The sequence below is a fragment of the Euwallacea similis genome, chromosome 20 (genome assembly GCF_039881205.1).
Source record: "Euwallacea similis isolate ESF13 chromosome 20, ESF131.1, whole genome shotgun sequence".
In the NCBI taxonomy this organism is placed as follows: Eukaryota; Metazoa; Arthropoda; class Insecta; order Coleoptera; family Curculionidae; genus Euwallacea; species Euwallacea similis.
In genome coordinates this window covers 3,012,364-3,038,183 of record NC_089628.1, presented here as the reverse complement: position 1 = coordinate 3,038,183, position 25,820 = coordinate 3,012,364, and the positions used below count along the sequence as shown (strand labels likewise).

The window sequence follows — 25,820 nt, the reverse complement described above, 5'->3', positions numbered from 1 at the left end:
TTCCCAATGCAAACACCGTCTCGGAAACCCGAGACTGTGGGCGGAAATGGTACTCTCGAATTGGCACAGGGCCCTCAACTACAGTACCAACACAATTCTTCACCTTTAAGGGCCGCCCTGACCTTGTAGGCAAATTGGGGTGCGAGCGCCCCACAGCCCTGTTCCTGCTCTGAAACCAAATTCTGCGGACATCTGTCCATGGAATTATTGCAGGGAGCAGTACCGTACTCAGGATCTAATGGGGATTTCGAGCGGCGAAAGAAAAAGGCAATAACGGCGCACATGTTCCGACGGGCGCATGGAGCATGGGCCGAAGTCTGAAAAGGAATCTGAATGACGCCTTTTCCGGTCTCGCATCAAAAGCATTTCGGTTATTAAAGGGCACTTAGGGCTGCGATGGGCAGATGTTCTAGGGCAGCCACCGTTAGTGCCCCCGAAGGCACAAAAATATCGACAAATCTGAAGGTGTTTTCCTTCAAAGAAATGGTTCATTAGAATGCATCCCTCACTCTTAAGGGCACGCACACATTAGCGCACCCTCAAGGCCCATTTCCATACTATGATTTCGAGATGGGACACCTCTGATTTCGGCGGCCTGTAACGCACAATAACGGTCGTCTCGGAAAAATTAATTTAAATCGTTATGCGGGGGACAGGTAGTCTTTTTTTAGAGATACGTATCAACCACTCCCGTTGTTGTTTAACATAGGAATTATGAATTTTTCATAAGATTTGGGAAAGGTGTTGGGCAAATACAGTTTTCGACACTAGGTGTCGAAGCATTAAGTGAGTAACGGCGCAACATCAACCAATCAAGTCGGTGATTAGAAAATGGGGTTCCCAATTGAATGATTATGATCATGTGTAACGAGCGCTGTTTAGGTGACTCAATTTCCGCAAGGGCCAGAATCGGGTTGAGTGAAAAAGCAAACTTGAATCATAAACGAAGTTAAATTTCCCAGTTCTGAGGTTGGAACGTACGAAAACTCCCTCATTTCCACATAGCTGCAATCGCTTAGGAAAATCGCGATCGTTGACGTAAGACAGCTTAACAACATTATTGTACGTCAGCATCCTCTGCATCAAATGGCCAAGAGTAACTGGAGCAATTTTCCCGTCTTTATCTAGCTCTGTCCAAGACAGAAGAAGAAAAGGAGAGCGACATGATCCGAGGACAGTTGGAACCAATTCCATAGTCCGGGGAGGATGACAGCGGCACAGCGATGGCAATTACAAAATACACCAAACAAAACCAAATAGTTTATCGTTGGAAACATGTATAGGTTACAGTGGTTTCTAGGCGACTTTAGGGACTTTTATTTTATGAGACGAATCTTGGATAGCGAAATCAGCCAATTCGACCTCAAATTACACAAAATTCATCTGGTTCATGCCACATTGAGCTACGTCGTTTTCAACGAATGAACAAGAACTAGCCATCAAGGAACATTCTCGCAAAAACATGTGGAGATGATCCCCATAAAGTTCCCACCTGTCCCAGGGCTTCCGGGCCGTCGGAGACACCGGGTCCCTTGTTGCACCGTCTATGTCGTAAAAGTGCAACAATGATAAAATGGTTTTCAAATAAAAATATTGGGTTACACACGAGCCCTATATGAGGGCATGTGTGCGCGTTCAAGAATGGATGTTTGAATGAGATATGGCGCGTATGCCTACTCAAGGTGGGTAATTATTGTTTAAGAGGGGGTGCTGCGAGATAAGCTCGCGAGCATGGATCTATTTACACTTTTGAAGACCGGTGCGCGTTGCAACAATGTGATGGTGGAAGCTTCTTTCAACGAAACGTTTATGCGACCACACCCTTCAAATTTAGCTTATCTAAGGGCCCATCTTGTGGTAGTGAACCCTTGGATGTAATTACGTCATAATCGTATGCCAAGGTAACCACTGGAGGTACTAAAAACGTCCATCGGGAGCGCAAAAAGCTTGTGCATATAATTAATCCACGGTTTGAAAAACGGACCCTTAACACGTGTGGTAATTTTTTCTAAAGAGTGTTTGCTTGGGTAAAATATTATCTAAATTATACGCTTGTTGTATAGAGGTTGAAACAGGGTCGGCTTTTTTGCCAGGGACTGTTAGCCATATAGCGGTAGCCCTCTGTCAATAGACCGAACTGAAAAAACCCTCGGGGAGGGGTTTCTTTGGGTGGTTAGAAAACTGACAAAAAAAAAGACAGATGGTCTTGGTATATTTTCAAGCAATTTTAGAAAAAAGACAATTTGTATAGGGAAATATTATAATTGTAGGAGGCGTCTAGGCGCCATCTGAAATGCATCCGGTGAGTCACAGCCACCCATACACTTTACCATCCGCAAACTAGATGGGCAGATAAGTACTTTATAGTACATAGAACATAAGTAAGTATTAAATCGTTATGCGGGCACGCCCCAATTTGACGAACAGAGTAGGTCTTTAGTACTGATATTGGCCGATATTTGACGAAAAAAAGAAACTAATTTGGTTTCATCCTTCCGCCTTTAAGAAAGATTACCCAGTATCATGAAAATGGCAATATGGCGTTATTCACTTGTCAAATTGAACAGGACATCAGTTTTAACAGAAACACCCAAACATACACGTAAGAGGGAAAGAGACAGAGACGCAGATAGAAACAATTACGTCATGGGTGTCTTTGAGATATTGCCAAACTTCGTTCATTTTCCTGCTTTGGAGAGAACTACTGAACAAAACTGGTTAAAACCAGTGGTAAATGGTCAAAATTAACTAGTCAAAAGCTAAATTTATGGATATAAAATTTTGCTTAAGGTCTTAAGAGTCTTTGAAAGCTTCACTTTTAAAAATTCATAACTGCCTGTAGGGTAGCCCCGTTACTAATTTTTTACGGTTTTAAACTTCCCAGCCTAGTTTACAATTATTATGAACAATTTGCACGTACTTACCGCCCTCTCATGAGCTCCCAGTGTGGTTCCTGACATCGCTTCTTATCCACACCTGAAATAAGTAGGAGCACATTATGTGACAACAAATATACTGCCAAGAAATGCTTAAGATGTGTTGCGTGCGATAGAGGCCCTATAGGGTAGCGGATATGCAAATAAGTAGGCCTCGTATCCATCTACGAGGAAATGCGGTCACGCAGTACTTAGTTCACTACCCTTTGACCATTAAATTAATAATTAAACGCTGAAGCGTTGACTCCTTGGAAAGTGTACAAAAGCGGTTGTAAGCTTTGATTTGTAATTAATTATTGGAACCATAAAGGGTCGGATAGCGTTAAATAAAGACAGATGTTTTTAAAAAGTCATAATCTAGAAATCGGAGAAGTTATTAAACTGTGATGGAAAACTGTCAGTGCGTGCAACCACTGGGCAGCTGCTGCTCCTTTAGCTTTGGTTTCATTGTCTTTAAGCGAGGACCAAATATCACATAATAACTCATTTTTCTAGGTCTGGACGAGCCCAAGTCGCGTATCCTTGAAACGTTTTTATGTAGGAGAGTCTCCCCCTTGGGAATGCTAGTGGCACGCGATTGTCTGCACAACGAATGCCCAAGGATGACCGTTTATTAATGCTAATTATCGCGAAGGTCAATGGGTGACCCAAAAATATTACGTTGTCTGAGGCGTTTAGAGACCAAACTTTTAAGTTAAGTAGGTAGTTTCGCGTGAAGGTATTAGTTTCCTAGGTTGATGTGCGAGGAAACTCCCTACAATTTAACTTTATACACAAAGTTATCAAAACAGTATTAATAAATCATAATAAATATCAAGCAGCGGGTCCACTCTCACCCTTGAAACTTCTTATACCTACCCGAAGAGGCTAAAATGTATCAACAAAATTATTTACAATTTATTTTTAATTGGCCAAGTTAACCGTTAATTGGACAATTTAAAGTTTCTTTACTGATAAAAGTGCAATACATGCATAATGATATTGTTCAAGGAGTGTTGCACAAAAATCCAATTATTGCTACTTTTCAGCAAGTTAATTGGGCAGTATTGAATATTTTTTAAATGTCTGGAATTTTTCGAAACTAAAGAAAAAATAGAATGTATAGGATGACTACATCAGAAAATGTGCAATTATCGAACATAATAAACAGAACTAATGAGAAATTCATGGCTACACCTATATAGGTGCTTCCCAAGTAAACCTGACAGCATACATATCTAATTCTTAGGCCTACTATGCCTCAGTTTTAATGTTGAGGGACTTAAATTTACTTGCTAACTATGTGTTAAAAAATCTCCTTTTCTAGTACAGGTAAAATCTAAAATCAAGGTATACAGCATTATCCTAGAGCCATTTTATTAATGCATTATTGCTAACTTTGGTACTAGTTTCCACCAAAATCAAGAAAATTATACTGTAGCTTAACATTTTTATGGAAATTGCTTTATAAATAGTTCATGGTACTCATTATTTGGATCTGAATAACAGATTTCTCACTCCAAGTGTATGTACCAAAACTACTAGGAATAGATAAGACTTCTTAAAATAGTAGTAAAGACTTCTTATGATAACCGGCCTCAGTACACCCATCCTGCTCAGTATGTGATTTCCAATTCTCTAAATAAACCCCAAAAAGATCTATAAAATAATCTGCTGGGATTTTGCTATGTTGGCCCTCATATTGACATATACCCCTAGTTCTTGGTCTAAATCTTGTATATGTGCATTGATTTTGTAAGATACAGGGATTGGAATATCAAAAAGAATACAAACCAAATATGATGGTGCTTTCTACACACTTATTTTACATATATAAAAATTATGTTTTTTGGTGAAATGATCCTGCTACGAAATCAACTTTTTCAGGACTCCAGGTTGAGCATTGTATGGTATCAGGATTGAAGTTATTTTTGAATTCCAGCGTGTCCTCAAATCGCTTTAAACAGTCAAACTATCGAACTGAAATACTTACCAAAGCAAAAACTTAGAAACGAATTACAGTTTGAGAATAGTTGGAATTCCTGAGTGCAACACTTTCAGATGAAGTTTACGAGCGATTGTTGGCGGATAGAGCGGACTAGCGAAATGGCTTATTACACGCACAGTTGACCGTATATTTACTTTAACAGAGTTTTTTTAGGCAGCACAACGAAAAACATCGAAAATTAACATAAATTTTGAGTTTAGGAACTGAAAAATAAATATAACCTCGCCATGTTTTCTTCTTTTTTTTTGACAGTTGTCACCGTAACGCCATCTAAGAACGAGGAGGTAAAACCACTAAAAGCAAGAAGGCATAATTTCCCTCCTTAACGCAACTACATAAAAAAGAAGGATAGAACATGACTCTGGCATCTTAAACGTTCAACACAATAAAATAATTAAATTTAAATTACATCATTACATTTATTTCAACTAAACTCATTACAAATCAAACTTCCTTCTGCTGGTCTCCATCGCATGCCTCCTTCCATCCTTGATCCATTCATATTGCCCATATTTGCTATCAAAAGTGCCCTTTTGCAAGGACCTCAGCTTCAATGTAAATCGAGGGCCCAATTCCTTCAACCGAGCCTTCTTGCCCTCCCCATCGAATCCATATCTACGAGAACGCATATTGTGAAAACGACGCTAAAAAACGCTATAATATTGACCTGTAATGCCTAAAGAAAATAAAATCTCTCTGGTTATGGAAAGTCACTGCTCGCTGGCCAACGAACTCAGGATCATAATGAAACAATGCTCCCAGCATGCGGCCTACAGTCAACCCCAATCGGGTGGTGAAATTGTTCAGAACCACTTCAGGCCTGTGGCTGGTGATAAGCTTATGGCTTTTCTTCAGTTCTGTGGTGATAAAAACATTGCTTAGTTTAAAATGTGCTGTAGGACCATTTGGTAAGTGAATGACCAGGAGACCATCTGGTTCTTTGCGATTCTCATTGATTACTATAATGTCAGTGTATTCCTTTGCAATGGCACTTTTGACTATCTTCTTCACTCCAGAACGGTTTCTATAGAGGGCTATGGAGTTTGGGATAATTCTTGTCATTTCTCGTCCAAAAATTCTAGTTTTCTTTAGAAGAATAATTAGACCTATAGAAATAACTATAATGAATACTTCTTACTCTCATAGGATTATCTGCATAAGTTATGAGCACTTTAGGCTCATATGATTGCCGATAAAAGTCACTAAACTCGTCATTTTCTAAATCATCCCTGATTAGCTCATTTTCTTCGTCATTCAAGTTAGTGACAGTTGTCTCATCTTTGATTCTCAGGCTCTCAATTGTGTGGGGAATTTTTTTGGGGGCATCCTCTCGAATGCGCTGCTTTTTGGCTTCCTTTCTCGTCTGGATCGTTATGAAATATACATCAACAAATAGGCAATTTTGCCATTTTTACCTTCTTCAGCTCCCTTTTGATCTTTTGAAACTGCTGAGTTCGAACTTGTTTGTTCTTGATGTTCGAGAATTTGGTTTCTGTTGGAAATAGAACTGAACCACTAGTGGAGGGTTTAAGATCGTATTCCTCTTTAATTTCCATTTCTCCCTTTGTATCTTCGCTATCACTCATTTTTATTCAATTTGTAAAGAAAATGATTAAGAAAATAAACGTGTATCTTCTGGAAACCAATACCAAAAATGAGGTTATGTATGAGATAACTTGATTACTCAGTGTCCTCTGTTTTCTCATGTGTGAGAAAGAAATAGAACCATATTCAATCAGGTGCTATATTAGACTAACTTGGCACTCAATCTTTTCAACATCTGTTTTTTTACAAATCATAAACAAGAACTTAAAAAAAAAAAAAAACATTCTTAATTAACGCAAATTTCCCTTGGAGAACGTTTGAAACCACTTCCGTAACTCCTAGAAATGGCACAGAACGGGGAACCTCTAACCCTGGCCAAAGGTAAAAAATACTCCCCATTCTTTATTACTCCTTTTTATTGATTGCCAAGCATTCCTCCCCTTCAAGACATCAAAAGATCCATAGAGCTGCTAGAGAAGCTACAAAAAAGCGGCGAGGTCCCAGCCACCAAACTAATTGCCCTTCAAAAAGTCTTGCAGAGTGACTTTTTAAATGCAGTTCGAGAAGTTTATGAACATGTTTATGAAACTGTGGACATTCAAGGATCCCAAGATGTCAGGTATTTTAAACCTTTTGCTCCTTTTATAGTTATACCACTATCTTGACAATGACTAGAGCATCGGCTACTGCCAAGGCAACTGTAGCAGCTTTTGCTGCCAGTGAAGGTCACGCCCATCCCAGAGTGGTAGAATTGCCCAAAACTGAGGAGGGTCTTGGATTCAATGTAATGGGAGGCAAGGAACAAAACTCCCCAATTTATATTTCAAGGATTATTCCAGGGGGAGTTGCAGACAGGCATGGAGGACTCAAAAGAGGTGATCAATTGTTGAGTGTTAATGGGGTTGTAAGTATTCTTTTGCTTTTGTTGGTGTTTCTTAAGTTTAATGGAAATGTTTTAGTCTGTGGAAGGTGAAAACCATGAGAAAGCTGTAGAGTTGCTTAAACAAGCTCATGGCTCAGTCAAGCTGGTGGTGAGGTACACTCCCAAGGTGTTGGAAGAAATGGAGTTAAGATTTGACAAGCAGAGAGCCAGGAGGAGGCAGCAATATAATTAAATATTAAGACTATGATCTGATGCTTACAGTTCAGTATTTAAAGACTTTTGTTAGTAGAAGCAATTTATTGACCATTATGCTAGAGACTGGTGTCTGCTTACATTTGCCAGGCCTTGCAGACTTAAATATGTGTAAGCTGGAAGCTTGTTGTGGTGTCTGCTGTGGCCTAGTCAAATATGTCCTTTTACTTGTAATAGTAGTTATTTTATTTAGAACTTATATATTTTTGGCATTTAAACTTTCCTATAGCAAACAAGAATACTAAGCTACTCTCTCAAATATTAAATTTTCTTTTATATCAACTTCAAGTTTGTTAAATTGACCAATTTCACCTTACCACCAAAGAGACTCTTCTGCAAAGCCGCGGTTTTTACCTTAGTAACACTACAGTGTTTATTGCCTCTGATATTTTGACCATATTACACCATTCAAGTGTATCGTGGCACTTTCACCCAATCATTTAATACTACAGAATGTGTCTACTCTGGTGTCCTGCATGAGAATTTTAATGGGACTGGCGTTGAATATGTTCCTTGATAAAATCAACAAAGAAATATCAAAGAGAACAAGAGGCATTTATTTACAATAAAAATTTCCCAAAAATCCCTGCGTTTTTAAACCTGCTAGAGATCACTAAACAACGATTATTAATGAATTACAACTTGAATGAAGGTTACAGGACCTGGTTTTCAGTGATGGGCAGCAATCTTCCCCCTACAGTTATACTAGGCCCAGTGTAATAGCGCACTAGAAGACTAGAACCTCGTTTTAACTGCTGGTGTCTTGACAAATTAACCCAGCATTCCACCCAGCTTTTGTAATGAGGCATGGAAGGTGGGGAGCCGACTAGTAAACCTGAGTTGGAAACTGCCATGCAGGTGGACACTACTTGAAATGGATACATTACAGTTGTGGAGATGAACTGTCAGAGAAATAGTGTTATTTTGAATCTTAGAAGTTTTAGATGAAATATACATTCATAGTGGTTGCAATGTAAACTTTCAGCTCCTTCTCAACCAAGTAACGATTTATTGTATAAGTGAGGCCTCCAGCTAAAAGCAAGGATAAGACGTCCCCAAGCAGTCTTGGCACTAGACCGCTAAAAAATCCTAATATGCCATTCTGACGGTAAATTTCCTTAACTGAACCGAAAATTCCCCTAGAACTTAGCTCTCAGCTAAAACCCTAAAGACATTTGAGACCTCATTACATGTATTTTGTTTCCTTTCCTACAAACTGTGCCATCATTCTAATGGTTATCACATGGAAAGGTTGACTAATAACAATTGCAGCTGTATGGTTTATTAAGTCGCACTTCAATGAAGCCAACCATTTTTGCTTCCTGCAAAAAAATGAATTTTTGACAATCAAGCAATCACCAAGCCTTTTTGAAGTTATACCTAGTTTCTTCAGTACCGTCTTCTTCACACTCTAACTCTTCCAACTCAAGTGGCTTTAGATAATCAGTACATTTCTGGACTGCAATTGCACTCAACAAATTTCCACACATCTTGGGGGCTAGTCCTGTGTATAACCCCGTAAAACCATCCACAGTTTTTATGTGTTTTACTGAAAAATTAGTTTTATGAAACATTTGCTTGATGTTAGTTGTTTTATGGCTAGAAATCATACTTACATTGGAGAACTGAAACCAACTTACCGTATTGGAAAATGTTTGGCAATTTCAAAGTGGGATTGCCGAAAAACGTTTTAGAAGGTCTAGGAGCGATGGGCTCGTGCCCAATCTAAAAACAACAGGGTGGCTCTAGGGGGTCTAAGCTCAGTGAGCACTAACCTGAATGAGGATTTTGGCGTATTCGAAGGGGTGAGAGGCGGTGTTTAAGACAATGCGGAGAGCGTAATTCGACCATTGATTCTCTTTATGCTTTGACATGACTTCGGTATTTGACATTTTTTCAAGTAAAGACCGCCTGGTATCAATTCGGAATTTTGTTTATTGCGGCCCCGCACCAGTCACCCGCTGATTGTTTTGAAAAATTTGGGAAAAAAAAATAACTCACCGTTAAGGCAAATGTCAGCAAAAGTTAAAATTATGTGATCCAATTACTCGAATTGCACTCTATCTTTCTCGTCAAAACACGAAAAGAACGATAGACAATGATGCGCGGAAGCGAGTCAGCCTAACAATATACTATACGATACGGAAAATATGTACCATCTCTGTCATACTTATGCAACTCGTTAATGCAAAATGTGCAACGGCGGTTCTATCAAAGGATCGGATTTTAAAGCTTACCAATAGCGTAACAACTGGAGGGTAATGGGGGTTATTCAGTGGTTCACGTTCATAGATTATTTTTTATAAATATGACTAATACGATAGCTAACTGTTTAAATAGGTTTTACTGACGTTACTACTCTCAATGATGATTCAGTGACCGCGCAGAACCCCTCGAAAAATCCTGCAAAAGAAGAAACGACTTAAGGGTAATTGTGAAAGTTTCTTTGCTTCGTTTTCTCTAGAAATTTTTAGGATTTTTGAATGTATGAAGCTGACTCTTTGCCCTATAATAACTGTTGTCACTTCATATCTACTGTTAAAAAATCCTTAATCAGGCAATCGATTAAAATCCTAATCCGTATTAGTATGAATGAGAGTAAACACAATACCGCTATACATTAATATTTTCAAGTGCTTGATGCGCGTAAACATTTCGGTAGATACCTAAAAAAATACGAAAATCCGTCCAGATTCGTAGCTGCCATTTATCAATAATTGAGATAAGCCCAGGAACAATAAATTCTTCTAAAGTGTGCTAATCCCCTAACAGAGTCCGTATCATAAGAGCGCCATAGCTCGTTCTCTGACGGAAAAAGTCAAATCTAGTTGCGTCCGTAATTTCCCTCTGTGTGTATTACCGCATTCGCTAGTGGAATGAAAATGTTTTTTAGTAGAGATAGAGAGAAGTTCATAAAAGTTGTGGGAGTTTTGATTACAGTAAGTGATTTTAACTTCATAAATTGTTTTTTAATATCCCAATTTTCCATATACAAAAAAAGTGTGAGCAATAACGTCGTTTTGGTATAATTAGCGGTTTCTATTTACCTCTTGATTGAATTGTTTTCTTAGAAATTTTCCCAGAAATCAAGAGTTTGTAGTATATATCGTATAAATTCTTTTATTCCTGCCAAAATTCATCACATAGCACTACTCATCACCTTTTGCTATTTTTAAATAGACGCACAATCACCAAATTTCCTTGATATTCTACAGATGATTTATTGTGTGAAACATATTGACTAATACAATTCACTACGATACTCTGATAACAGTCAAATTTCGGGTGGTTTCAGATTCAAGGCCTAACATGGTTCGCCCTTTCCCTGGGAGGGATTTTGGTCAAAAACGCCCCTCCGGAAAAATTAACAGAAACCGACTTCAGGGATTATACTAAATATTCTGAATACTTGTCCAAAATCATATACCAGAATTTTCTGAGTAAGTGTCTTGACCAATAAAATGTAAGTAAATCTAAGAGAACTATTCTTTGCAGATAGCGATGTCACTGTTAGATCTGAAACTAAGGTAATCCGTCCTCTGGACTTCGAGGTCTTCCTGTGGATTTACGTCGTTCTCAGTACTGTTTGGGTGGCCACGTCCGTTGACTTACATTTCGGTAAATTGCTGATACTTACTAATAAAATTAATTAAGAAAAACCTTAAGCATAAAGTGAGTCTTTGTTGCAGCCATCAAAAACAGAAAACCCAGACAAACTTACAACACCTTGACGGTGGGAGTTATAGTCCTCTTAACCTCAATCATAGACTTGGTATTCTTCGCCTTATTAGCAAGAGACTTCTCCACTTGCCCTTTTAACCTACGCACCAGTTCAACTGAAACAACATCAACGTCCACCACTTTATCGTCAGTGGAATCTGCATCAACAGCATTTACGAGTACAACAGCACTTACGAGTACAACAACACTTTCGAGTACAACAGCCATCGTTGCAGAAGACCCTATTGTCCACCTATATTCATCATCAGATGGCAATGTGGCGACTTTAATAGACTGCCAAGTAGCCAGCGGCATCGTCATGACTTTGGCTGCCCGAGGGTACGTCCTGTGGTTGGTCAATGTAGTTTTGGCCATCAATTTGCTCTTTATTGGAGCCAAAGCTTTGAGAACTTCCAAGTTCCTCTCGTAGTAAGTCATCAAGCGTTTGCGACGCACTTTCCTGATAATAACGTATGATTTTGCGTTTGTACAGCGATAGGAACACGATTCCGAGAGTGAAAATTGGCGATTCCAGCCAGAGGAAAGCACCGTCTCCAAGTAATGATTTTCACAACGGGAACGGGAGGTATTCCCCTCCTGGAGGAAAGAAAGAGGGCAGGAACTACATCGGTACTCCTGTGGCGTTGAATAGCAAGAATCATAGTATTTATTTTTAATAGTGGTTTGTTTTTGGGTAGCAAAAGCCATTTTGTGCCTTTAATTAAGCATATTATGTCGATTAAGTACCTATTTATTTCTTAATCAATAAACGGTTAGATAGGGGTAGGGTAGGAAGTCATCCCTTAGGATTTAAGCTTGTGAATACCCAAAAACATATAAACGCTGTTCTCTTTGAAAGGGTCAACTTTTGGGTGGTAGAAGCTAAGGAGAATAAAATGAAAGTTTTTAGTAAATTTTTCGTCTCTTTTAGGCTCTAAAACTCCAAAACGGTCAGAGATAAGCGAGTTCCACGCATTATAATCAAAATCAAACAAATAGACTTTAAGCCGCAAATATTCAAAGGTATACAGAGTGATTCATCAAAAAACTGCAGACCTCTGAAGCCAAACAATTCCTCAATTAGTTCGTTCTATTTACTTATTGTTATCAAAACCATCTTTCAATTAAGCAATTAACTTTAAAGCTCTTATCAAAGCAATTGTAATGTGATATCATCGAACATTTGAAAAATACTTTCGATCTCCTTGCTGTTTATCTTTTATCAAAATAATCGCTCTAATCAGCGAAATATGAGTCGGTAATGTGCCTTGGAATGTCATTTGATATAGAAACATTATATCACATGTATAGTTTTATAGTTTTTATAATGAAAACGCACTATATTCACCACATTACAAGAGTTTTCTAAGGGGGAAAATGGAGAATTTGGAGGAGAAGAAGTGGAGGTCCGTATTCGTGAGGAAAGTGTTTGCCATCTCTAGTGCGGTAAGCAGCAGTTATGAGGGTCGTTCGATAAGTGAAATTCAGAGTTATTGGACGAATAGGTTCAGGCTTTCTCGTGGATTATCTTGGCCACAATTTGCATAATCCTGTTTTACGTGAAGCCTCAGAGCATCAAAGATTTTGAAAAGACACTGATGAGCTCCGGTACCCCGTTTACGGACCTCATATCATTCTGTTTGTATAGCTCTATATTAGGTGAGTGCCTGACTCAGATGTCTTTGCAGAATTGGATTTTGTATTATTTCATATTGCAGACAAAGATAGTAAAATAAAAGGAAGGGTGATATTACCGCTAAGATTTCACATAATCTGTTGGATTTATCTGGTTTTAAGCGGTTTGTGGGCAGCACTTTCGGTTACTGAATGCTTAAGTGAGCAATTTTCCTTCAATTCGAAGCTGCAAGAGACACTCTGTGCATTATAAATTTTTACTCAGGCCTCTTCAATGGAAAAAGCCGAAAACTCAGCCGGCACATCCAGATAGCTTTAGGAATAATCACCCTTCTTGTCTGTACTTTGGACATGGTGGTCTTCGCCCTGGCCTTCTACGACTACTGCAACATTGATTTCTTTGATATAAGCCACTTAAAACAAGGCGAGAACGACTGCGAGTACCAAACGAATGTGGATTTTCAACTAAGGTACTTCGTGGGCGTGAAAATCAGCTACGGGGTGCTGGCAACCTTGGTGGCCAAAGGCTGGACGCTATGGTTGATCAACGCTGTGGCAGGATTCTACTCCATCGTTACCCCCATTATGGTGTTCCAAATGCCCCCGCTGATGCAATAGTACGTACGCGAATTCGAAAAGCATTTGAAAAATAAAGCCGTTTTCAGTGAAGAAGCTTCGATTCCAAGACCGAAATTTCAAAGTTCAAAGCGTGCACACAAGTCAACAACGAGGAGCGACAACGGACAGTTCAATGCAGAGTCCTCTTTTGCCGATGACGAAATATTCGGCTCATACCCGGAGGAAAAGCGCAATTGGTACTATCAGAGGGCACCTCTGCCTCTAACCTACCACGAACAGGGCAACGAAACACCTAAATTTGTAAACTCAAGAAACAGGATGCCGAGTGGCGGTGCCTACCATCAGTTCTAAACCACACCGCAGTGGAATTAGAGGAACAACAAATTTGTGAATAACTCACAATAATCTGTATTTATACAAAGAACGAATAAAGCACCATCAATTTATACTCATGGAGATTTCTGATATCTGCGCCTATCTGTGACGCTTTCGCAGATTTTAATGTGTTTTATACGCTCCTTTATGGTGTCATCATTAAGCATCATTAATCATATAAGTCAGTCGGAAGCGAATTCTATGAAAGAGTTTCCAAAACACTCTGCGATATTCATTAAATTTCACATCAATAATTTTTGTATAGATAAGATAATGGTGAAGCCCTCGATAAATTTATAGATGATAACACCGAACCGTTTGCAGCATTCCCCAAAACAGTCATCATGGAGAAGAGCAACACTTCAGATGGAGCAAACGCTGAAAGGTATTGTTACTCCCTAATCTCAAACCTTCTGTACTTATTGCCCCTGTAGATCTTTAGATAAACGCCCAGCTCCGAGAATACCCATCGGTCAGCACCCTGACGATATTTTGTACGATATGAACCACAAGAACAGGGGCATAGCTTTGATTTTCAATCATCGACGCTTTGATTCAATTTTCTACAAAGAGCGAAAGGGCACGGAACGTGATAGGGCTGCCATGGAAGCGTTGCTACGAAAATTGTCTTTTCACGTGGAGATTTACGAGGACTATACCCTCAAAGAGATCAGAAATTCCTTGCGCGTTGGTCGGCACTCGCAGCTTATTATTAGAGAATTTGAGTATATGCAATTAAATTTCAGTGTCTAAAATGAATCATTCGGATAATGACTGTTTGGTGGTAGCGGTCCTGAGCCACGGACGCACTTCTGGGCGAATAGCTGCTAGAGACGACGAATACAACATTGACGAGTTGATGAAAGCTTTTGACGGACACCACTGTCCTAGTCTTGCGGGCAAACCCAAATTGTTCTTTATACAGGTTAAGCAATAATATTCTTATTATAAGCGATCTAATAGTGATCTCGTTGATTTAGGCTTGCAGAGGAGACGACGTGGATTCAGGAGTTCGGGTCCAGAGCGATGCTTCAAACAAATCGACCGTATATAAGATCCCTACCATGGCAGACATCTTGATTATGTACGCTACTGTTGAGGGTAAAAAATTAATCTACTTAGTACTACAATTATTCAACCTATGAGATCAGGATATGCGGCTTGGAGAGACCAAAACAAGGGCAGCTGGTTCATCCAGACTTTGGTCAAGAAACTGGAAGAGCACCATGATCAAAGAGACCTCGTATCCATTCTAACCATGGTCAACAGAGAAGTAGCCATGGGCTTCGAATCGCACAGTGGGGACTATGACTATGATGGAAAGAAGGAAATGTGCAGTATTGTCAGCATGCTTACCAAAGAGCTGTTCTTCGGGTGATTTTGTGTCATATTTATGTATTTTTTGGGTACTAATATACAGTATGATGCAAATGTATGGAATTAATATCTTTTAAAATTCAGCGGTGTGGTTTTTGGAAAAACGCTCGAACGCGTGGATTAAAATTTTTTCTTGTGGTTTTTCTGATGATAAAGCCATATATACAGGGTGGCCCAAAAACGAGTTATGACCATTAACTTCATTTTTTCAAAAGGAAACGGCTATTTTTTATTTCATTTTCGGATTCTACGTCGAATTCTAAGTACGTTTCATGTACCATGTCCTATACCTAAACCCAACAGTTATGGAGAAATTTACGTGTAAACATATCAGTAACTAAGATAGCTCTTGGACCAGATGTTATTTTTCCTTTTTTAGCGTTAGCCCCATATTAGCACCAGGCAGGTCGCACTCGATAATAGTTTACAGTAGTCGATGATCCTTAGAACGGTAAAAAAGGAAAAATGGCATCCACACAAAATGCATATGGGTCAAGAGCTGTCTTCGTTGCTGATATGTTTAGACGTAAATTTCTCGATAACAGTTGGGTTTAGGTATAGGACATGGCACATGAAATATACTTAGAATTCAACGTAGAATCCGAAAATGAAATAAAAAATAGCCGTTTCCTTTTGAAAAAATGAAGTTAATGGTCATAACTAATTTTTGGGTCACCCTGTACACATGACTTTACCATCAGAAACCGCAAGGAAAAATAAAAATCCACGTGCCCAAGTGTTTTTCCAAAAAACCACACAGTTGAATTTTAAATGAGTTTGTTCCATACATTTGCATCATACCGTATGTACGAATCTAGATGCTCTGATAAAGAATTATTTTAATTTATTTGCCGCAGCTGAATTTCAATAATGCTAATTGCCCATTCTTAATCAGCCATTTAATTGAAATTTGTTGGTCTTAACACCTCTTCTATTATGTGTCTTAATTGCATTGCAACCTGAAACCCGCTTAATTTACATAATAAGAAGAAAGGAGCTTTTACCGTAAAGAAATAAAACTGAAGAAATTTAAAACGAGGAATAAATAATTTATTATTGTTTTTATGCTTATCGGCTAATTTAAAAGCGACGCTTGACCCCCCCCCCCTCCCCCTTCCCATAAAAATGTATCGAAATTATCTCATACGTATACTAACTAGACCAGGGTAGATTTCTTTTCGATTTTATTCACATATTTAAATAATTGCCAGGGCAGCACTTAGGGGGCTGGCAGGAGAAAACGCGCACCCAAAAGCACACTTAACCCCCGCCTTCCAGATTGTATCTGGACTTAGGACATTTACGCCACTGCTCTAAGAAGTGACTAACGACTTTTGTGATGATTTGTGAATGACTAACACTTTCTTGACAATGGCGAATATGCCATTTCCATTGAACTGTTAGATTTACAGAAGATTGTTCCACGAGCGACATCTAGCACAAGGCCCCGGTACTATTTTTTCTCAGGGCTATTTTTGGGGGTGTACAAGGTGGAGCAGCATTCCCGAAGCTAATAATTCAAATGATTGATTTTACCCGACACAAATTACCTTCGATTGCTGTATTGTTAATAAGAACGCTAAGAAATCATTAAAGAAAATAATCTGAAACCCGTCCTGCCTAAAAGCCATACAATGATGTTAATACTCATTTATCTGTGGTCATGCAGGGGTTTAATCTTCACGCGAGAATCGAAAAGATTACCTGGGCATGAAACCATTTAATGCGTTTTCTCAACCCAACCATACAATTTTGCTTACCCCCGTTTCGCAGCGCATTTAAACCGAATTGCTTTTCTATTCCAATTAGTTTTCTTTCGGGTTGCGGCTAGAACACACTGAAACCCAGGTGTGTGCATTTAAAATTAATTGTTGCACATCTCCACTGCTTACCCCATCAGGCCGATCAGTATCCCACAGATCATGTTTGGAACTAAGAGTTTCGCGTGGAAAACAGTTCTCTTATTATGCCTTCTTTGTGCGGTGTTGGTAGAGAGCATAAGGCAGAAGAAAGACGTCCATCATATGATAGTTTTGAAGGACAAAACGAGGTCCACGAGGAACCACAGGTATATGAATTCCCAGCTTCAAATGGGCCATTAAAAACTGACAAATTGCAGGCATAAGCAACACTCCCATGGGAGGGACCGGCACAAAAGGAGGCCCAGTGGCAAGGTGAAATACAGCTACCCAAACTACTCTTCTGAGGAAGGTGCTAGCCATGAGGATTTCAGCGAAGAGAAGAGTTCGCGTCACAAGGTATGATAATCTCTCAAACGCATTATCGAGGTAAAATCCAAAGGGGGATAAATATGCTATTCAAGTCAGTTTCTTAGCAAAGAACAAATAATCAACACACTTTCTAATTTCTTCTAACCAGATACGTGAGAGTGCAAGTACCAAAAGCTGTGCACTTCCGAGAAAAATAATTTATTTTAGGGCTTAATTAAAAGAGATTATTGCGAGTTTTCCTGGAAGTGTCCACTTACCAGCATCACAGCCATCGACGCATTAGGGGGCTCCAGGGTGATTTCGCGACTGCACTGCACCGCTCTCGACTTACATCTAACCCGAGTTCGATAATTTCGCGCTTATAACGCGGAAAACCGCTCGAAAACGTTAAATTTCTAATTTTTTTCCTCGGGCGTAGAAATATTCAAACTGTTTCCGCTATGTTGTTGTTTTGACTGAGGTCGGCAAAAACTTGCGTTTACGATGCCAGCAACGTCACGCGATTTGGTTCTGTCCTTGTCAGAGCCGATACGTTAGAGCAGGACAGCAGCTGACGTGTTAGAGGAGAATAGTAAATGACAATTTTTTTGGGCCACTTCGGATTGGATGGCCGCGGTTGGATAGCACCGTCAAGGATAGACACGTGACCAACGATTTTTAGTTGTTTTTATTTCATTCTTTGTTTCGTCCGTTTTTGACGCAACTGTGTCATCAATGATCGGTCATTCGCGGTCATCATCAGCTATTTCGATTAATGTTTGATTAACATTGGCAGGCCAAAATCAAATCTTCAAGAAACCGCTACCACGACATGCGCCACAATAACTATCGAGACTCTTACTCCCCAATGGACAGCCTGCTCCAGCCGCAGTCCTACCCGGCCCTCCCGGACATAAACTGGCAGCCCATCTCTTCCCAGGAGTTCTTCGGGAACGCCCAGCCGTCCAACCTTCACCCCACCCTCCAGGTGTTCCCGGGGCCATATCAAAAGGGATCGATCCACTACTCCCAGCCCATACCCATGGAGATTACCACCCCGTACTCCCTGCCTTCTAACAGTTTTATTAGCTACGAGAGCACTTTGTATCCGCCTTTAAACTCCTACCAAACATTTAAGACAACGACGGACTCTTATAAGCCCTATGATTATTCAGTTTTAGAGCATAAGACTATCTCCTCGAATTGGGAGGGCAGCAATAAGATTCTGATCGATACCACTCCAAGCAATCGTCATCAAGAAGACAAAGCAGCCACGCCCTTTTCTATTGTGGTGGACGGCGCTGATGAGGATAAAGAGAAGAAGCAGAATAAGGAAGAGAAGAAAGAAGAGGGGGCTGTCAAGGGCAGTAAAAAGAAACCCAGGATAAGGGGGCGTGGAGGGAGCAAGTTCCAGTGGGGGCAAAAGGAGGGGGTGTGATCTGGTACTGTGATTGTTGCCCCAAGGGGGTTTGCAATTTCTTTTATGTTTTTATTGTTTATTTCTGATATTTATTGTTAATATTAACGGCAAATGCGTTATTAGGGAGTAAGACACTTGAGTACGCACAATTAAAGCTTTTTTTGTAATTTCATATAAGATTACCTAACTGCTATAAAATAAAAAATCTCCTATAATAGAAGCAATGAAATTATACGGGTATTAAAGTCCTCCCATTAATAGTATGATTAGAACTCACAACAACGATACTTAGTAGGGACAAAACCATCAGAACCCTTTATTGATATGTCCAAAATCCTTGGGACCTCACAACTTGGTGCCTGTAATGAAAAATTGATCAAACAAACGCGCGATAAACCATCAACTAACGACTTACACTGCATACTCTCGGTCTTGTTATCTCCAGCTTCTTTAAACTCCGTAAGCAATTTGGGCGCTGATCCTTCTGGACATAAATACGACCAAGGCATGAAGCCCTTAATGGCAGAAGGCAGCTGCAATTAATTAATTCTCTAGGATGCAATATTTACTAAGAACTCGGCCCATTAAACGTACCTGCACTAACTCATTGCGTGTTTCCTGAGGGGAGGGCACTAAGGAAACCCCGCTGGTCACATCGGAAAACCTCCTGAATCCCCCATCATCATTAAATTGCAACTCAGGTGCCATCTTAACATTATCAGACGAATTTTCATTGAAACTTAAGTAACTGTCGTCTCGACTGTACGCACCTCCTGATAATTCTTTGTTGAAAGAGACGGAGCTCTTGCGAGAGTGTTTGGTGTTTATAGAAGATTTGATGGGAGTGGTCATGGTGCTGTTCGCTTCGATTGCTCCATAGAACAGCTGCCAGTTGCGTATTCTTGCCTCTGACGAGTTTGGATCAACTATTAAGTAAGTGGGGTTAAAGCTGGGAATTTAATGAGATGATTAGTAACATTTTGCATACTTATTGATCTGGATCTTCTGGTGGTCAAAGCCCTTCGACTATGTGGCCTTATGCTTTGGGGTGCCATGTCCGGAATGGCCACGAACAAGATGACGAAAAAGCAGATCACGTTCAACAGCCACACAAAGAATACTCTTGACAATAAGATGACTACGACTGCCGTGGGAACAATAGGGGCCATTTTGGAGCTGGGAAGTGCATCGTAATGGACGAAAGCTGTGTAGTTTCGAACTCCGACGAAACGAAGCCACGAAGTATAACTCTAAATTGCACAATCCCTCACCTGCATCTGTAGCAATAAATCTATACTTACTCGGATATAGATGAGGTCCAGGCCGTATTGCACTGAAGACACCACATCTAGGAAGTTTACAAAGGCGCTGCACAGGAGCCAGGGGCCGTAAAAAAAGATGGAGAGAAATTTCTTTTTGATTCTGCAACAGGCGCCGGCTATAGAGGCCAAATTATCTTGTAAGGCACTCTGCATAAGTATGTAATGAAGCGACTCTCACCAGCCAGACCGAAAGCTGTTAGCAGCCAGAGCATATCAGCAAAAAAGAACACTACGAGGTACAACTCAGTTCTTTTTACTGCATTGCTTTCACTAGGCAAATTGGCCTTTTGGAGTACCTCCCGGAGGAAATTGTACAAGTCATCCGACGCCAGTGGTTCAGTGAACCTGAACCGAGCGGCAGACACTGAGCGATTGAGGAACGACGTTTCATTTTTCAGGTGAATGGGACCGCAAGACTGCTCTATGTAAGCATGAAATTCTATCATAAATTGCTGCTGTATGCGTGAGGAGGCTTACTGAAGAAATAGGTGAGGTACACGAAGACCACGTCGTAATACGAGTGCTCGATCTTGCAAGTTGCGAATAAATACGCGTAAGTGATCCAAAAGATGTGAATTATCGTCTGAAGCTGTACGAGACGATGGAATTTATACGTGCAAGAAATGGTGAAGCTCTTATACTTACGATTGTCCATGTCGATATGAGGATTACGCTGGCACGAATGTTCTTGGGTGAGTGTAGCATGCCCAATTTTACTTTATTTGCATTTTAAAACACGTCACAAAACTGGTGCTGTTTCCGAGCCCAGGTAAAACTCGCTGGATCGCATCAGTATCGGTTGAATTTGGGCCAAAATAAATTGGCTTATCTGTGGAGATAACAGGTGTACACTTCTGTTTGTACCGAGAACAGTGTGTATAGAGGCAATTGTGTCTTGATAACATGTAAAAAATTAGATTTATTCTATAGATAAGCACTGGGGAAAATATACATAGGTTGGTATGCATATGTGTATATTGCAAGTAGTAAATTCACAAATAGATAATACAGCAGAATCACGATGATATGTACATAACAAAATCCTCAGTAATAAACGCTGACCACATCCTATGTTTAAAGATCCTATTTCCTGAAATGGAATGGTTGCTTCTGCGTTAAAATTGACACATCCTGATTAACACTCTCATTTATGGACAAATCCGACTCCATTAGCCTCCTCTCAATGGACTGATCAAGCCTTTTAGCCACCCTCTGCTCGTGCTTGGTGACCACTTGCCCGCCCACTCGTTTCTTAATACTTTCTGGCAATTTCACATCGACTACCTCAGTAACCAGCTTGTATTTCGCTGGCGTATATATCACTGAAGGAATTTGGCAATCTAAATCTGAGGTAATATCTTGGGGAATATTCTCCTTCTGTTCCCTGATCAATTTTATTTCAGGCTTCAGCTTCGTTTCCGGCACTTTAACCATGGGACAATACTTGGGGCCACTTTTAATATAAACCCCAACAGGACTTATGATGTTTTTTAAAGCAGGATTGGTGGTTTTGCAGGGGGTTACGAGCCTCTTAGGTGGTTTGCCCGAAGGAGGCTTAAATGTTGAGGTTGGCAATGGTTGCCGTTTAAGTTGTGGCAATTTTGATATGAAGTTAGGAGTCTGCTTAATAGGTTGCTGTTTATTCAAGGTAGGCTTTGATGCTTCTTTGGATTTATCATGCTCTTGTACAGTGCCAGCTTCTTCCGCAAGGCCTAAAAGCCTATTCATTTCTTCAAAAGTATTGTTTAAATCATCCAAACTATCCTTTTTCTCCCATGACTGTTTAATTGGGCTGTTGCTACTCATGTTCCTGATGTCCTCTGATTCAAGATTTGGACTGCTGACATCTCTTTCAGCACAAGTGTTAGTGTAACTCACTGCATTATCAGAATACTCCAGAACACTAGAATCAGGGCTTGCATATACAGGAGAATAAGCATATCTTGATGAACTACACAAATAATCTTCATCTCCTGATTGTTCCTCTTCCGACTCACTGCTAAGGACTATTACACCCTCTTCATTGTGAACTATCCCTTGAGAACAATGGGTATCAGAAGCATTAAGTTCACTATACCCTGTTGAAACTCTATTTTTAAAGTCTTGAGATTCAGACGTGAGACTTAGGTTCAAAGCAGTGCAATAAGAAGATTCTGTTTGATTTTCACATTCCCTGGCCAAATCAGGGGTTTTGCTGGAAACACTGGTATCATTTTGAGCTGTACAATATGAGCTCACACCAGATGAAGAAGGCTCGTTTATTACATTTGAGAGTTGTTGAATGAAGTTTGTGTTCAGATGTTCAGTTGAGTTTGAACTACTGGAGAATGAAACTTGCTGCTTAGAAATTTCTGGAGTAGGTTTGGTTGCTGGAGAAACGTTGAGATGTTCATATCTAGCTCTAAAATAGAGAATGTTTGAATCGAAAATTCGGCCACAAGATCTGTAAATTCAATAGTGTTTTAAGCTTACATGCATGAGTGCCTGATTTTGATGTCTTTGGGTATGCCTTTCAAAATATCTGATTTAGCTTCTTTCATCGAATATGGGCCAAAGACTATACTGTCGTCCGAATTGAATGAATATTCATGTTCGTCCTGCGACTTATTGGCATCCATTTTACGGCATTCAGACAAAAACAAAAAATATAATAATACTTTCACAAAAAAGGCTCTACAGACGAACTGGAAAGTTAATGGTGGTAAAAACGGTTATTTCAAATAATTATCAACCAAAAGTGTCAAATGGCAATAATCAAGTTTCTAGTAGTTATGCAACCAAGAACATTATTCTTGTCTTTCGACTATGTCTACCTTTGTCTAATCTCAAGGGTTAAAAAGAGATCAAATTATAATCTTCATAACTTTCATGAACTTCAATAAAATAGTGATCAAAACATCAAGAAATTATAACCTCAATTTGGTTTCTAAAACAGTTTTTTTTGTTTCAAAAATTTCTCAAAGTTAAAAGAAAACCAACATAAAATCGTATAAATTGTGGATTATTTATGGAAAATGTACCTCACTCGAAGGATTTCTTATGTGTTATGCAAAAGTCCAGCTTTTCGTCAACTCCAGCACTCACCAATTGCCAAAAATTCAGCCTCAAAATACTGCACATCTATAGGAAAGCAGGGAACTTGTAGTGTTTTAATAGAAATTAAGAATTATAATGCAGTTTCAATTAGATCTTATGCCAAGGGAAAGGACAAGAAAAAAGAAAAAGGTTTGTTCAGGACTTTATAAAAGACCTCTTTTTAGCTACATTCAATTTGCTCAAAAGAAGTGATACTATCTCTAGTATTTTAGGCAAAACCAAGGTAGTAGTTAATGAAGATCAAATAAACGATTTGGTTAATGTTGAAACCTTAAAAAGCCAGATGGAAAAGGCAGTTATTCAAATGGAGGAGGATTTTGTGAAGCAATTATCACTGAGATCAACCACTGGTTAGTAGTTGCTGCTTTAGAGCTGGATATAAAGTTGCCACATTTTTTAGGTGCCATGGAATCTCTGCCAGTTAACATAGACGGCAAAGAGCACAAGTTGCAGGAGGTGGCCCAAATCATCCGGAAAAATCCCAAAACTATAGTTATAAACTTCGTTACGTTTCCTCAAGCTATTCCTGCGGCCTTGAAGGCGTTATCCAAGTCTGGCATGAATTTAAATCCACAGCAAGATGGCACTACATTATTTATACCAATTCCTAAGTAAAGTTTTGCAGTAATATCCAAAATGCTTTTTTCAACTTTATGTTTTAAGGGTGACTAAAGAGCACAGAGAACAACTGGCTAAAAATGCCAAACAACTATTTGTTAAGTGCAAAGACTCAGTGAGGGATGTGCAATTGAAGAATGTGAAGCAAATTAAGAAAAAAGACAAAGTGTCCGAAGATTTGGTAAGGAGTGTTGAACAGCAAATAGTAGCAATTGCTGATCAGTTTATTGCTCAAGCTGAAAGTGTTCTTCATAAAAAACAGGTTGAATTACTAGGAGATAAATAGGCACCAAACCGTGTGACAGAATTGTTTGAATTTGAAGGAATCTGAAATTATATTTATTATTCGTTTTTTTTGTTCATTTGATTTTAACTCACTTTCAAAAGTCCCTCCTTTTCCTCTTATTCCTTTTATTATTGACGGGACCAGATTAAATATCTATTTTCCTTTGAGTCAACAAATATAGAAAGAGAGTGATTCGGGTGCTTCCGTTCCCAACGCCATCTATCTTTTACTAGAGGCGGCTTAGTCAAAATAAATCTCTAACCTCAATTTTTCACAAAAGTGACTTTGCATGATATCCCCAGAAGAAAACCGCTTTATCATTTGCATTATTTTCAATTTTCCCTAGAAAAGTGTTTCCTTAAGTCAGTGCCGCTTATTTTCAAATAGAAAAAATGTTCAGGAACCAGTACGATAGCGATGTGACCGTCTGGAGCCCTCAGGGGCGGCTGCACCAAGTCGAATACGCCATGGAAGCTGTAAATCTGGGTTCAGCCACTGTGGGTCTCAAAAGCAACTCTCACGCCCTCCTCATCGCTCTGAAAAGAGCCTCCTCGGAGCTATCGGCGTACCAGAAGAAAATCATCAACATCGATGATCATATTGGCATCACTATTTCAGGCCTAACTGCTGATGCCAGAATCCTGAGTCGATTTATGAGAGCGGAGTGTTTGAACTACAAGTATTCTCACGATATGTATTTGCCTTTAAACAGGCTGATTTCTACTTTAGGTAAATGGATTTTCAGGGCTTGAAGCAGGGTTGGTAGATTCACACATAATAATCACCAACCTTTTTTTATAGGAAACAAAATGCAAGTGTGCACCCAACGTTATGACCGCCGTCCTTACGGTGTGGGCCTTTTAGTAGCAGGTTACGATGACAAAGGACCCCATATTTACCAAACTTGCCCCTCTGCCAATTTCTATGATTGCAAAGCCATGTCAATTGGCTCTCGCTCCCAGAGCGCCAGAACTTACCTTGAAAAGCACCTGGATCAGCTGAGCAACTGCAGCCTAGAGGAGCTTATTAAGCATGGACTGAGAGCATTGCGAGACACTCTACCGGCTGAAGTGGACTTGTCCACCAAGAACGTTTCAATTGGATATGTGGGCCAAGAGCAACAATTTAAGATCTTGGATGAGGAGGAAACTGCGCCGTATTTAAGACTGATTGAGGGTGAAGAAAGGAGGGGAGCTCCCCCAGAAAAGCCTTTGGGACCTTTGAGGTAGGGGTCTGGTTATGTAAGGGTTATAGATTGTTGATTTTTTTTATATTTAGAGAGGACCAGGGGGAAGAGCCGCGAGATCCCACCGCGGCAGTGGCCACGGAAGCTGCGGAGCATGCCATGGACACCGATTAGTAACAGTAACAATCCCAAAATGTCCTTTAATAAGTTTGCCTTTTTTTACTGGAAAATTGAACATGGCTGTGCCGTGGCTGTTCTAAGTCTTTGAAAAGCTTGTAAGGGCAGCCACGGCACAACGATAAATCTCTTTCTCTGTTACGAATTAATTTTATATTTTATAAGGCAATTTTGAATATTAATAAAACTGGGGTTTTTGCATTAGCATTCTCATGA

At 39.6% G+C, this 25,820-nt stretch overlaps 12 protein-coding genes across 16 annotated transcripts in view; 7 read left to right on the top strand and 5 right to left on the bottom strand.

The window, feature by feature from the left end:
* The window catches only part of LOC136415348 (protein spitz-like), a 33,637-nt gene extending 28,464 nt beyond the window's left edge, over positions 1-5,173 (bottom strand). The window contains exons 1-2 of one of the 2 annotated variants that reach the window (XM_066399894.1): positions 4,909-5,173; positions 2,921-2,976 (exon numbers count right to left, since the gene is read on the bottom strand). In XM_066399894.1, coding sequence (XP_066255991.1) covers positions 2,921-2,960 — 40 coding nt within the window. In that variant the 5' untranslated portion in view covers positions 2,961-2,976; positions 4,909-5,173. The remainder of the gene's footprint in view (positions 1-2,920; positions 2,977-4,908) is intronic. The other variant, XM_066399895.1, reaches the window with a different exon arrangement.
* A 149-nt stretch (positions 5,174-5,322) lies between these two features.
* On the bottom strand, positions 5,323-6,559 carry LOC136415634 (probable ribosome production factor 1). Its single transcript, XM_066400312.1, has 4 exons — positions 6,339-6,559; positions 6,062-6,286; positions 5,591-6,009; positions 5,323-5,538 (listed from the first exon to the last, which is right to left on the bottom strand). The coding sequence occupies exons 1-4, from the start codon at positions 6,507-6,509 to the stop codon at positions 5,361-5,363; spliced, it is 993 nt and encodes a 330-aa protein (XP_066256409.1). The 5' UTR covers positions 6,510-6,559; the 3' UTR covers positions 5,323-5,360.
* Positions 6,560-6,695: 136 nt separating this feature from the next.
* Positions 6,696-7,863, top strand: veli (L27 and PDZ_signaling domain-containing protein veli). The gene is made up of 4 exons (XM_066399972.1): positions 6,696-6,849; positions 6,916-7,087; positions 7,144-7,372; positions 7,428-7,863. Exons 1-4 carry the CDS (start codon positions 6,813-6,815, stop codon positions 7,581-7,583), a joined length of 594 nt encoding a protein of 197 aa, XP_066256069.1. The 5' UTR covers positions 6,696-6,812; the 3' UTR covers positions 7,584-7,863.
* A 270-nt stretch (positions 7,864-8,133) lies between these two features.
* On the bottom strand, positions 8,134-9,632 carry LOC136415347 (mitochondrial carrier homolog 2-like). Its single transcript, XM_066399892.1, has 6 exons — positions 9,379-9,632; positions 9,244-9,328; positions 8,984-9,152; positions 8,794-8,925; positions 8,559-8,742; positions 8,134-8,505 (listed from the first exon to the last, which is right to left on the bottom strand). Exons 1-6 carry the CDS (start codon positions 9,493-9,495, stop codon positions 8,257-8,259), a joined length of 936 nt encoding a protein of 311 aa, XP_066255989.1. The 5' UTR covers positions 9,496-9,632; the 3' UTR covers positions 8,134-8,256.
* A 555-nt stretch (positions 9,633-10,187) lies between these two features.
* On the top strand, positions 10,188-12,206 carry LOC136415528 (uncharacterized). The gene is made up of 5 exons (XM_066400134.1): positions 10,188-10,542; positions 10,899-11,043; positions 11,099-11,221; positions 11,293-11,752; positions 11,817-12,206. Exons 1-5 carry the CDS (start codon positions 10,480-10,482, stop codon positions 11,998-12,000), a joined length of 975 nt encoding a protein of 324 aa, XP_066256231.1. The 5' UTR covers positions 10,188-10,479; the 3' UTR covers positions 12,001-12,206.
* A 279-nt stretch (positions 12,207-12,485) lies between these two features.
* On the top strand, positions 12,486-13,968 carry LOC136415475 (uncharacterized). Its single transcript, XM_066400058.1, has 5 exons — positions 12,486-12,769; positions 12,829-12,982; positions 13,042-13,158; positions 13,224-13,575; positions 13,624-13,968. Exons 1-5 carry the CDS (start codon positions 12,701-12,703, stop codon positions 13,886-13,888), a joined length of 957 nt encoding a protein of 318 aa, XP_066256155.1. The 5' UTR covers positions 12,486-12,700; the 3' UTR covers positions 13,889-13,968.
* Positions 13,969-14,194: 226 nt separating this feature from the next.
* Positions 14,195-16,333, top strand: LOC136415441 (caspase-1-like). The gene is made up of 5 exons (XM_066400011.1): positions 14,195-14,297; positions 14,347-14,603; positions 14,659-14,837; positions 14,893-15,013; positions 15,064-16,333. Exons 1-5 carry the CDS (start codon positions 14,257-14,259, stop codon positions 15,288-15,290), a joined length of 825 nt encoding a protein of 274 aa, XP_066256108.1. The 5' UTR covers positions 14,195-14,256; the 3' UTR covers positions 15,291-16,333.
* A 572-nt stretch (positions 16,334-16,905) lies between these two features.
* On the top strand, positions 16,906-19,076 carry LOC136415565 (uncharacterized). Of its 2 annotated transcripts, XM_066400203.1 has the most exons (4): positions 16,906-17,137; positions 17,190-17,357; positions 17,409-17,547; positions 18,296-19,076. In XM_066400203.1, the coding sequence occupies exons 2-4, from the start codon at positions 17,212-17,214 to the stop codon at positions 18,935-18,937; spliced, it is 927 nt and encodes a 308-aa protein (XP_066256300.1). In that variant the 5' UTR covers positions 16,906-17,137; positions 17,190-17,211; the 3' UTR covers positions 18,938-19,076. The 2 variants fall into 2 exon arrangements, with proteins under 2 accessions (XP_066256300.1, XP_066256299.1); XM_066400202.1 differs by having other exon boundaries at positions 16,907-17,357; positions 18,296-19,075.
* An 11-nt stretch (positions 19,077-19,087) lies between these two features.
* LOC136415564 (uncharacterized) lies at positions 19,088-21,102 on the bottom strand. Of its 3 annotated transcripts, none has more exons than XM_066400200.1 (8): positions 20,887-21,102; positions 20,719-20,770; positions 20,420-20,662; positions 20,221-20,357; positions 19,908-20,169; positions 19,514-19,845; positions 19,335-19,452; positions 19,088-19,278 (listed from the first exon to the last, which is right to left on the bottom strand). In XM_066400200.1, exons 1-8 carry the CDS (start codon positions 20,944-20,946, stop codon positions 19,265-19,267), a joined length of 1,218 nt encoding a protein of 405 aa, XP_066256297.1. In that variant the 5' UTR covers positions 20,947-21,102; the 3' UTR covers positions 19,088-19,264. The 3 variants fall into 3 exon arrangements, with proteins under 3 accessions (XP_066256297.1, XP_066256296.1, XP_066256298.1); XM_066400199.1 differs by having other exon boundaries at positions 20,719-20,830; positions 20,887-21,101; XM_066400201.1 differs by lacking the exon at positions 20,719-20,770 and having other exon boundaries at positions 20,887-21,099.
* Positions 21,103-21,204: 102 nt separating this feature from the next.
* Positions 21,205-22,988, bottom strand: LOC136415357 (uncharacterized). The gene is made up of 2 exons (XM_066399904.1): positions 22,714-22,988; positions 21,205-22,642 (listed from the first exon to the last, which is right to left on the bottom strand). Exons 1-2 carry the CDS (start codon positions 22,857-22,859, stop codon positions 21,325-21,327), a joined length of 1,464 nt encoding a protein of 487 aa, XP_066256001.1. The 5' UTR covers positions 22,860-22,988; the 3' UTR covers positions 21,205-21,324.
* Positions 22,989-23,186: 198 nt separating this feature from the next.
* On the top strand, positions 23,187-24,311 carry LOC136415360 (ribosome-recycling factor, mitochondrial-like). The gene is made up of 4 exons (XM_066399906.1): positions 23,187-23,466; positions 23,550-23,687; positions 23,738-23,948; positions 24,001-24,311. Exons 1-4 carry the CDS (start codon positions 23,256-23,258, stop codon positions 24,239-24,241), a joined length of 801 nt encoding a protein of 266 aa, XP_066256003.1. The 5' UTR covers positions 23,187-23,255; the 3' UTR covers positions 24,242-24,311.
* A 181-nt stretch (positions 24,312-24,492) lies between these two features.
* Prosalpha6 (Proteasome alpha6 subunit) lies at positions 24,493-25,809 on the top strand. The gene is made up of 3 exons (XM_066399905.1): positions 24,493-24,970; positions 25,043-25,466; positions 25,520-25,809. Exons 1-3 carry the CDS (start codon positions 24,634-24,636, stop codon positions 25,599-25,601), a joined length of 843 nt encoding a protein of 280 aa, XP_066256002.1. The 5' UTR covers positions 24,493-24,633; the 3' UTR covers positions 25,602-25,809.
* Positions 25,810-25,820: the final 11 nt, after the last annotated feature.